Genomic DNA, 12,325 nt, shown 5'->3' on the forward strand with positions numbered 1-12,325 from the left:
TGATGGATAGTGGCTTAGCCACTTCATCTGCCAGTTCCCTCAGGACCCGCGGATGCATCTCATCAGGTCCCATGGACTTGTGCACCTTCAGGTTCCTTAGATGGTCTCGAACCTGATCTTCTCCTACGGTGGGTGGTTCTTCATTCTCCCAGTCCCTGCCTTTGCCTTCCATGACTTGGGCAGTTGTCGTGGTTTCAGCCCAGCCGGTAACAAAGGACCACGCAGCCGCTCGCTCACTCCTCCCGCCCCCTCCGGTGGGATAGGGGGGAGACGGAGGAGAGAAAAGAAAAAAAAACTGCAACCTCGAGGGTTGAGATAAGGGCAGCTTACTGGGACAACGCAAAAAAAAGTTACAACAACAACGACGGTACTAATGAAAGAGTATACAGAAAAGAGTGATGCACAGTGCAACTGCTCACCACCCGGGACCCGACGCTCCGTCACTTCCCCCACCGAAAATCGAGAGCAGGAGAACCCCCCCCCCCCCGGCCCACTCCCCATGTATATACTGAGCATGATGTCACATGGTATGGAATAGCTCCTTGGCTAGTTCAGGTCAGCTGCCCCGGCTATGCCCCCCCACCTCCCAGGTTCCTGTAAAAATTAACTCTATCCCAGCTGAACCCAGGACAGCAGTGTAGCTGGATCACTTACCAGTGAAGACTGAGGCAAAAAAGTCATTGAGTGCCTCAGCCTTCTCCACATCCCAGGTAACCAGGTCTCCCATTTCCTTCCGGAGAGGGCCCACATTTTCCCTAGTCTTCCTTTTATCACCGACGTACCTATGGAAGCTTTTCTCGTTGCCCTTGATGTCCCTGGCCAGATTTAATTCTATCAGGGCTTTAGCTTTCCTAACCTGATCCCTGTCTGCTTGGACAATTTCTCTGTATTCCTCCTATGCTATCTGTCCTTGCTTCCACCCTTTGTAGGCTTCCTTTTTGTGTTTGAATTTGTCCAGGAGCTCCTTCTTCATCCATGCAGGCTTCCTGGTGTTTTTGCCTGATCTCCTCTTTGTTGGGATGCATCGCTCCTGAGCTTGGAGGAGGTGATCCTTGAATATTAAGTAGCTTTCATGGGCCTCTCTTCCCTCCAGGGCTTTATCCCATGGTACTCTAACAAGCAGATCCTTGAAGAGGCCAAAGTCTGCTCTCCTGAAGTCCAGGGTAGCAAGCTTGCTGTGCGCCCTCCTAGCTGCCCTAAGGATCTTGAACTCCACCATTTCATGGTCACTGCAGCCAAGGCTGCCCTTTTGAGCTTCACATTCCCCACCAGCCCCTCCTTGTTGATAAGAACAAGGTCCAGTATAGCACCTCTCCTCGTTGGCTCTTCTATCACTTGGAGAAAGAAGTTGTCATCAATGCATTCCAGGAACCTCTTGGATTGCTTGTGCCCCGCTGTGTTGTCCCTCCAAGAGATATCGGGGTGGTTGAAGTCCCCCATGAGGACCAGGGCTTGTGAACATGAGGCTGCTCCTAGCTATCTATAGGGGGCCTCATCTGCTCGGTCTTCCTGGTCAGGTGGCCTGTAGCAGACCCCCACTATAATGTCACCTGTCCCTGCCCTCCCTTTAATCCTTTACATAATATAAATGTAAATTATTTATTTTATGAATGTAAATTGTTACCTACTTTCAGGAAGAATCCTCTTATTTTATACTCAAAACTATTATGTTAAGTGTTAATATTTTAGAAGTCAAAATAAAATTTTGATTTTTACAGAACAATTTTACTGAACTGAAACTGAATTGAAGTGTCAAAGGCGAGCAGAGTTGGCAAGATTATCAAGCACCTGAATTGTTTTATACAAATTATGTGGTTTTGTCTATTATTATCTTCTGATTTGATAATCAGTTTCCACTGCCATTAAATGAAAGGCATTTGTCACATCCCAGTTTCTCAGGACAACAACTCAGGTTTGCTGATTCCCAGGTCAGGATTAAGGTGAAACACCACCAGGGATCCTTTAACTCACAAAACTCAACTTTTATTCGCTCACAACAAGAATTGGCATGATACTACATCAGTAAACTGTGTAACGTGCTAACCATACATCACCAAACATATACTACAGGCCTTGCTTATTTGGGAATCAGTCCAGGGAAGACAATAAGGAGAGCCCTCCCGTTGAGTCACGAGGTTCAGAGCAGACCCCCTTGCTTTCTAGACTCCTTCTCAGAGAGGAGCCTAGGGGCAGCTGAATCCACTCTTAGTCCCAGACTTGGTCAACAGTTTATGTCTAAAGGGATGAGGTGTAGGGATTACGGAAAAGAGAGAAAGAGAGAGAAAAGAGAAGGATTTCACTGGTCCTGGGTCTAGTGTTGGTCCAGACAGCCTAGAGGTCCAGTTCTGGAGGGCACGCACACGTGGGGCTTCAGTTTGTGTCCTTTATAATCTCCTTGCCCCTTCTTCAGGCAGGCACTTGAACTCATTAGGCTAATTAGGTGTCATGCGCGGTTTGTGCTTCCAGAACCTTCGGGAAATGGGTCAGTGGGCTTGGGGGTCGTTTGGGGAGTAACTTCTCCCTCCCTGCAGGTACGACCATTCTTTGACCTTTGGCCATATATGGTGAGCTGCCCTGCTCAGCGTATCAGAACACGGAACCACGTACCCCCGGGCACGCCCTCCAGGCCCTGTTGCTAACCGACTTCTCACCTGCCTGGGTTCATTGCTATGTAGGGTTCCTTGTTATGCAGAGTTTGCCATTATGCAGAACTTGCCCCACCACAATATTTGAGACATTAACTCCTTCAGTCTCTGACAGCATTATGGACCCAAGAGTTTCTCTGTTAGTTCTTCCTCTTCCCAAACTACACTAGATGTTCTAAAAAACATATTCCACATCCCACAAAATCTGGCTTGCTTGTATCTTTAATCTAAAATTCCTACAACACTATTATTAGATACATAAAGCCAGAGCTTCATTAAAATATTTTAAGTATGAATGCATAAAAATTATTTCAGCAGAAGAAAAACAAATGTGCAGTTCCATCTAGGCTTATTTTTCAGTAAAGTACTTTCATAGATGTCTAATTTGAATGAAATTCAAGTGACAAAAATTAATGCAGACAAACATCACAATCTATGTAATACATAAAGGTTCACTCCCTGCTAATTCATGAGGGGCTGATCTGTATGTACAAGAGAAGCATCAGATTCTGGTATGTATTTCTTCCACCAATACAGGTTAATCAGTGCTCTCACACACTCAAAACTATCCTTGCCTGGTAAATAATTTATTATGAAGCTGGCTATGAATAAAGCACCAAATACAACAGAAAAAAACCACACAGAACAAAACTAATTTTACAAATAATAAAAGAAAGAATAAAAGATTTCTAGAAATGTTTTTGTGAGACATTCATAAGTAATGAAGTTTTTATTCTGTATCATTATAGCTTCACACATCCACTTCAAATTTTAGAGTTGGTCAGCTGAAAAAGATTTTCACCCCTCTCTCCTAGCTGGAAGAGCAGGTTAACTAAGATCCAACTGTGTAGATCCTATATGGGAAAAAAACAGTGCTTAAACTGAAAGTCTTCCTGTAAACCAATGACATATTTTAAGGTCTGATATTTCCCACTCATGACAGCTACAAATAGATATTTCCTACATTTGAGAAGAAAGGATTAATGGCTCTCCTGTGGTATAAAACCATTATTATATCCTATATAGGTTTTTGGAGGATATTGAAGTTTGAGTCATTCACCAGTCCTGGACTTACACATAGACTGAGGACTAATATTTTTCAACGTGACAAGTAAATGTGAAAGTCTGCTGTTTAAGAGTTTTTCAGAGATCTGCACTGTCTAAAGGAGCCCTGGCCCTACTAATAAGTATTCAGGACTGGTGATGCCAAGCAGTATAAAAATGACAGTTGCCTACAATATACAAACTAAGCATAATAGAGGGGAATTCATCAAAAGATGCCTTAAATTTCAAAATCTTATAAACAAAATGCATGCACTCACAAAAGAGTCTCTAAAGTAAAACAAGCAGACTTCACAGCACAGATCAAGCCACCTTTTAATGGTAACTAAATACAGAATAGAAGAAAAGAAGGAATAGGTGATACTAAAACCATGAACAGCCAAACCAAACCAATTCCAGCTTCTTTTTTTTATTAAGTATTATACTGTTTTCTCATTAAATATTCCATACACTTCCCTGGCATCACTGTTCTTCATAGAGCTGTGTTCAGTACTGACTGGCAATGGCATAAGGCTGCCTGCTACTGATTCAGATATCATAACATCTGAAACATTTGTTCCAGTATAGAAATTCACACAATATCCCAGAAAGTCACTTTTTCCACAAGATTCGGAAGTAAATTGTGTACTTCTACAAAGAAAAAGCCAACAGATGATAAAACCATGATGATTTTGCCATAACCAACCCCTTCCTTGCACTATAAAAATGTGAAAGTAAAACTTTTCAGGCAATAGCTATTCCTAACAGTATAGGAGGGTCTCAGAATCACAAAAGAAAGAGTTGGATTATTTTGATTTAGTTGACTATTTTAATTTACTCACCACCCAATTTCAGAAATTAATAGAGGTCTTAATCTGAAATGACTGGGGTCACAAGAAATATCTGAAGACAGATTCTTGCTTAGAGAAAAAAAAAGAACTGAGGTTCAGACTCCAGTTCTCCAGTTGGTTGTAAGACTGATGGGGTGAGGGTGCAAACCCCACAACCTACACTATTTGGTTTTGTACTTGAACCTAATTAACATTAGGTTAAAAAAGAAAAGAAAAAAAAAAGGTGGGGACACACACAGTTTTCAGCCTATTGATTCATGCTGCTCAGTGAACTCCAGATCAAAGTGTTACGCTTTCAGTGCATAGACAAGCCTGTAACTGAAAATAGACTTGGTGGCTTGTCACTGTAAGATCCATGGGTTTATGACATGAGCAAAATAATGCATTTTTTAAAGCAGTACCAAGAGAAATGTAACACATTTTATATAAGTTTTACATGTGTATTTTCCATTTTTTATATGCAGTATCTTCCTACCTATTTGTCCTGGTTTCAGCTGGAATAAAGTTAATTTTCTTCCTAGTAGCTGGTATAGTGTTCTGTTTTGGATTTAGGATGAGAATAATGCTGATTGATTGATAACACCCTGATGTTTTAGTTGTTGCTAAGCAGTGTTTATACTAAGTCAAGGACTTTTCAGCTATTCATACTGCCTTGCCATCGGAGGCTGGGAGTGAAAAAGAAGCTGGGAGGGGACACAGCAAGGAAGCTGACCCAAATGAGCCAAAGGGGTTTTCCATACCATATGACATCATGCCCAGTATATAAACTGGGGGGAGTTGGCCTGGGGGCACTGCGGCTCGGGGATTGGCTGGGCATCTTTTAGCAGGTGGTGCGTAATTGTATTGTGCATCACTTCTTTGTATATTCTATTATTATTATTTTCCCTTCCTTTTCTGTCTTATTAAACTGTCTTTATCTGTCGTGGTTTAACCCCAGACAGCAACTAAGCACATGCAGCCACTCACTCACTCCCCCTCCACCCAGTGGGATGGGGAGAGAATCGGAAAAAAAGAAGTAAAACTCATGGGTTGAGATAAGAACAGTTTAATAGAACAGAAAAGAAGAAACTAATAATGATAATGATAACACTAATAAAATGACAATAGTAATAATAAAAGGATTGGAATATGCAAGTGATGCACAATGCAATTGCTCACCACCCACCGACCGACACCCAGTTAGTCCCTGAGTGGCGATCCCCCCGCCCCCACTCCCCCCAGTTTATATACTAGATGTGACGTCACATGGTATGGAATACCCCATTGGCCACTTTGGGTCAGCTGCCCTGGCTGTGTCCCCTCCCAACTTCTTGTGCCCCTCCAGCCTTCTTGCTGGCTGGGCATGAGAAGCTGAAAAATCCTTGACTTCAGACTAAACATTACTTAGCAACAGCTGAAAACATCAGTGTGTTATCAACATTCTTCGAATACTGAACCCAAAACATAACACTATATCAGCTACTAGGAAGACAATTAACTCTATCCCAGCTGAAACCAGGACATTATCTCAACCCACAAGTTTTACTTTTTTTCCCTGATTCTCTCCCCCATCGCACTTGGTGGGGGGCAGAGTGAGTGAGCAGCTGCATGGCGCTTAATTGCCGGCTGGGGTTAAACCACGACACTATTATTAATTTAATGCAGAATGATATCTGCAAGTCCAAGACAGCAGAGGGATTGACACTTGTAGCTAACTGAGCTACCGTTATAGAGCTCACTGCTCACATGCTACCTCCCAATGCCTTTCCCGTCAAAGCTTCCTAAAAAAGCCAGGTTCCTACGAAGTCTTGGCTGGCCACTGAAAATACCTCTCCTTCCTCTTTTACTCCCCGTCTCTGCAAAGGATCACTATGCAAAAGGGAAATAAGAGCTGTAAAATGATTGAGAAAGGCAACACTGGAATTACATGCCTTGCAGCCACTTTTTGGCAGATGATCAAAATGACAGCAAGTGCTCCTTCATATGTCTCTAGGGTCCCAACTTCCCTCCCCACTACCAAGCACCCATCTTCCCCCAGTCATAAATCTCTTCAAATAAGCCCCAGTGCTACGGAAGCGCTGCAGTCTGCCGTGAAGACGTTGCTTCTCATCCACTCCAAACTCCCTTCTTTCTGGGGAACTAATGAGAAGCATTAAGTATGTGAAGACTATTATGCTGATGTGTCAGCACTTGCACTAACTGTATCTTTTGGAATAATACGCTAAATTATCAAAGCAGCTAAAAGCCAAGAGATGAAAAGTAAGGCCTGAATATGAAATTATTCCTAAGCGTGCAGTAAATAAATCGCAGCTCTCAACGTGAATTATAGAATCGCTCAAGGTAACATTTCTATAACTGCCTACAGTATAAAATGTTAGGCTCCAAGTATAAAGGGAAATCTGTACTGGAAAATTAACAATATTAATAGTTCATATAGATTAAGAGAAAGCTTTAGCCCTGGGCAACTGCTAGAAAAAAGCATCTTGTCTCGAATGAGTAGTTCAAATTTATGTCCAAACCAAATAAGTCACTCCATTCAACAGTGTCAGATTTAACTTCCAAGTGCAGACTATTAATCATCATGTCAAAAGAGAAGCAGAGTAATTGTTTTGCCTATAATATCGAGTAACTAGAGGCCTGGCTGAAGCACTTCACTGTTTCTAAAGTCCAAGTATATACTAGGATATAATACTGAAAAACCTACTTCCATTATCTATGTATTTATTAATGGAAATTATGAGAAGTTTAGAGGTAGTCAAGAAATCTAATAAAAAAAGACTGCCTTATTTTTCTCCTGTTACAGTAGAGCAAGCAGTTTCCCTTTAATAGCAAAAGCCAACCTAGCACTTGGGCAAAATGCCTACTGGGAAAACAACATGAGGTTGGTTCATTGTGTATTCTTGTGGTTTCCACTGACTTCTCTTGGAAGGACACCAGATGCAGCTTTCTGGTGGCAATAAACCTATTCGTATAATGTTGCAAACTGCCTGCCATCCTTGTTCCATCAAAGATCAGGAGCATATTGCAGTGCAAAGCACTCAAGAGATGCACTGATTCAATGAATGAAGATGCACTCCCCAGAAAAAAAAAGACTCAACTGCTTTAAGCTTACTCAGCTCAGGAACCCCTGCTGTAGTTTTAAAGCTGCTTCATCCTCCAAGAGAAGGAATTAGTTTTGTCTTCGCTATTGTTTAAAATAAAGCAAATAGCTACACACAGCCAGAAACACTGGAGGGGAGGGGCATAAAAGCCTCATGCAATTTCTTTTTTCAAAGCAAATTCAAAGTATCAATTTTCAAGTAAATTAATTTTAGGCATGACTAATGTAAATATGAATATATTAATTTATCTTCCTGTTAGGCCTATATTAACCCAGTTCATGTTTTGAGATGTCTTTTATAAACTCTTCTTTTACAACATGGCTAACTGCAATAAAACCCCAGAACCCACATGTGAATCTGTCATCTTCCTTCAACATATTTCACAAGTGAATACTACAACAGGAAGAAATAATTAAAAATAGTTTGCTGTTTTAACTTCAATTTTTGTTGTAATGATTCTTATATAAAGTCCTTTATAGTACATCGCCTGAAGTTTCATAGATACAATAAGAAAAACCACAAAAGATCTTTACTATAGATTTACTTACATAACTGCTCACCATCTTTACTCATAACATATTTTCTGGGGAAAGCTCAAAGAAAGGGATGGGAATAAACAAAAGGCCAATTTTATATTAAAGCAAGCCCCTTTGACACTTCTGCAATGTATATTAAATGCATTCTTAGACTTCTTGACACTTCTAGTTGACTGATGAGAGGATTCAGGGAAACTGTGAAGTACCCTGTTCATTTTTTATACAACGTGTTTATAAGATATGGTAAGTAGCACAGACTATGAAATACTAGGCTTGAATCAGGCAATAAGACTCACTTGTGAGAGTGTACTTGTTAGCTCCATCTTTTCTTGGGACTTTTCCTTTGCTAGTCGTGCAGCTTCTTTGAATTCCTGAAATTTTTCTGCAAACTGAAGGTACATATGTTTAAAAAAAAAAAGGAAAAAGAGAAAGAGTAGGTGTGAAGTAGTTATATTACATGCAGAAGAGAATGCTGTACTTAATATTTTACAATGTCAAATTCTGTCAGTAGAATTTTTAAATTTTTCTCCTTATTAGATATTCGAGTTACACAGTAACATACCTTTCAGACATAATGTACTCTGTTTATATGACAGGAAAATTATTAATTTGTTGCTGACAGTGTTAAAAAACCCACCTCATATATCGCTAATAATAGCGATGCCTTGCACAGCTGCTTTCAGATTCAGGTTTTGCTGTCTTCCTGACAATGAATGATCTGGTTCTGAAGCCTACTGTAGTCACTATTAGGCTAGAGCCTTCAATGAGCTTCATTCTTTCATGACTGAAACAGTACTAATTTCTTCCCAAATTTTAACAGCATTTATAATTTCAGTAGCTAATTAAGAAAGCAGCAGTGGGAATATTGAGTCAAGTTCATTTCTTGATTGTTCATTGACATCAATCAAGTTAAAGAACAAATTCATTGAACTAAACACTCACATATACTGAACACTAAATTCAAGAATTTCACATTGAACTGCCATATGAAGCTTGATTTCTCTGCTGCACGTACCTCTTCCAGAAAATAGCTAAAGCAGCAATTCAGAAATACATGCACCGTTAAACCTGATAGATTAAATAAATTTATTAAGAATAGGGTCTAGATTCTCTGGCTAGAGAAGAATTTGGCTTCATAGATCTCAGCTTGACACTACACTAATTGTTATAGTAGCCGAGCATTCATTTTTGCTTGCTACTGCTTTTATACAGAACATGATCTTATTATGATCAGCTTAAGACTGAAATGATTCTGCAAAAACATTGGAAACTTCACCAACAGCTTCTAAATCTCTCCAGCAGCAGCATACAAAGAAATTGTTTTGCACTGTATGTATTTAGAAGGGATGAAGGCTACCTTTGCATGACAATCTCCTCAACTATTTTCGATCAGAACTTCACTTGCTATCCAAGATCTAAAAAACCTTATTGTCTTTAAACTATTCTCCTGGTAGGCTATTAGTATTTGAGGAAGTATCATTTCTCTCCACTGGTATCCTATATTTCAGCTGTCAGGTTATTTAAAAGCATATGTTTCCTGAATATAGAAGGAGACAAAATATACCATCCTGAAACTCTAATTCAGCATCAAAAAAGGTCTCAGAACAGATAATAAAATTGGCAACAGATCACCAGAACTGGATGATACTCATTTAAGAGTTGTAGATAGACCTCAAAATCTGATGGATAACCTATTATTTAAATCAGCTTTAGGACCAGAGGATTGGTAAGTGAGAAAACATGATGCTGAGGTTTAGAATGGCTGAAGACATACAAGGCAGTAAATATGATCTTCTGTATCACAGTAGTAGAAACTGTCAAAAAAAAAATATATAATGAATGAACAGATAAATAGATAACATTCTAAGAAAAAGCCAACAAAGCTAATGTAGAGGAAATTTTCACAAATTTACTAGAATTCCTTGAGGCAATCTCTTGATAAAATTCCTAAATAACAAAGATGAGAACTCATGGTATGAAAGGAAGGGTTCTCTGGAGGATTAATAATTTAAGGAAAAGATGGAAAAATTGTGGAGGGAGACTACAAGAGGAACTCACAAGTACCTGTGATGGTCCTTTTGGAATTTAGCATACTCTTAAGTTATTTAGAATAAATCAGGCCAACTAATTCAAAGGGATAAAACAGACAGCAATCCTGACAAGGAATATTTCTTCCCATACAGCAGGATACTATCAAAAGCACAGATTTATATTCTGGTTGAGAAATTAGCCTCAGTTTTCTCTGAATATCATGGGACATTCTGTTCCTCCTACTACAGCAGCAAGAGGGACTGTGCTAGGAAATCCTGATCCTCTGAAAGGAATATTCTTCAACATAGGAATCATCTTTTAGGTATCACTGACTTCTGCCTGACTCCTGATGGAACAATCTTGAGGTGAATTTGTGGTCTCACATATTGAGAAAAGGTCTAATGAAGATAAACAAATGTTTAATTAATTTTCTTCTATACTGTTTGCATGCAAAGCTGATTAGAGTGCCTTTATTTTTATACTGGATAGTCTCGCTCCACTAATTCTCACAGTCACAATAATCATCCAGAAAGAGGTTACCACTGTTTCACTCTATCCTAGTAATCAGTTTAGGACGACAAAGGCACATGAACCAAAAAGGAATAGTCCAAAAGTCAAACACTTGATATATGCTTTGGAAATCATCTGCTTGTTTAGAGTGACATAGCTAAGCAGACAATGATCTGAGAATAACCAGTTTATTAGAAGACATGACTTCTTTTATTATCTCTGCTCTTATTGTTTGCTTCATTAACCTGTTGATATCGGTCACAGACTAGACTAAGTTTTTTGTGGTTGCAGGCTGTCTTTTGCTCCCTGGAACTTGAAATATTTCATTGGGGCCCAGAGACAGTACTGCAAAACAAATTACATACAACAGGGCTGTTCACTTAGGGACTTTGATAAACAAAGTACAGAAAAGAAGTTTCAGAATCAATTTTTAAGACAACTTCTAGAAGCAAACTGTTTCTGAACAAATCCATTAATACAATTTATCTGTTAGCACTATTACTAATATCCAGTAGTACCTTGAGCCCTAAATTAGATTGCATGTCCTACAATGCTAGGTGTACCAAAGAGCGCTCTGGTAAACCTGACTACAATGCCAGTGCACAGAAGTGGGAGTTAGTAATCTGAGCAGAGACACAAGAGAAGATAGATGTGATTTCTCTGAAGCTACACAGCAGATCCAGGGTTTCTAATTCAGCTTTTCTGATTCCAAGACCAATATATCTACCAACTTCAGTGACTGAATAGACTGTAATCTAAACAAAATTTTATTTTCCCTCCATCAAATATGTTTGCTAATTTTATAATAACACAAAAAGTTTCACCTTTATGAATTTTAGTAGCAATGATCAGCAATTTTAATTCACATGAAAATCACGATTTGATAATTAAGATATAATGCAAGGGAAACAGTTTGCTGAAAAGATCCTGAAGATTCATCACCATAAGCTTCTGAAAAGGTCTGTGACTTGGCATTTTTTCTCAACAGATCTGTGTATTCTTCATAAATCACAGCAATCTGAGTAACTGCTAATCAAACATGTACTTAAGACAAAATATCTACTGTAGCTTTTCAGATTATTTTTTCAACAGCAATATAAAGTTTTAAGCCAAGGACATACTGAAAACTCTTAGACATCAGTTTGAGGGCAGTGAAAGAATGGGATTGAAACAACTGTAATTAAGAAGGAAGTAAGTATCACTTGGGGAGAGCAAGGAAAGAATGAAGGAAAGGACATATGAAAAAAATCAAAATATTTTCACTGGCAAGGGCAACCCAGTGTTGAAAGGCAGGCAAACACAGGCTATGCATGACTCCAGCATGATACTTTGCCTCCAAAGAAGCATTCCATGATTAAGGAAAACAAGCTAGTATATGAGAGGTAAACTAAATTAGGATTTATGCTAAATCCTTTGAAATATTAACAAAAGTTATTACTATGTTGGCAAGCGTCTCTAGGACATACACACCAATTTAAATAAATGACAAAGTTTCTAAGTTCACTGAAGCAATGATGCGTGCACAAATGCACATGCATATATTCAATATTAGTATCACTCAGAATTTCCTGGGTTTGTGTTGCTTCGTAGAAATGAAAGCTATCAGATTATGAAAGGAAGAAATCTTACAA

At 39.2% G+C, this 12,325-nt stretch overlaps 1 protein-coding gene across 2 annotated transcripts in view; it reads right to left on the minus strand.

The window, feature by feature from the left end:
• The window catches only part of LOC121233044 (homer protein homolog 1-like), a 199,364-nt gene that overhangs the window by 111,118 nt on the left and 75,921 nt on the right, over positions 1–12,325 (minus strand). For both annotated transcript variants that reach the window (XM_041121633.1, XM_041121632.1), the window contains exon 4: positions 8,450–8,542. In XM_041121633.1, the coding sequence (XP_040977567.1) occupies positions 8,450–8,542 (93 nt within the window). The remainder of the gene's footprint in view (positions 1–8,449; positions 8,543–12,325) is intronic.

Source organism: Aquila chrysaetos (assembly GCF_900496995.4).
Source record: "Aquila chrysaetos chrysaetos chromosome W unlocalized genomic scaffold, bAquChr1.4 W_unloc_4, whole genome shotgun sequence".
Taxonomy (NCBI): domain Eukaryota; kingdom Metazoa; phylum Chordata; class Aves; order Accipitriformes; family Accipitridae; genus Aquila; species Aquila chrysaetos.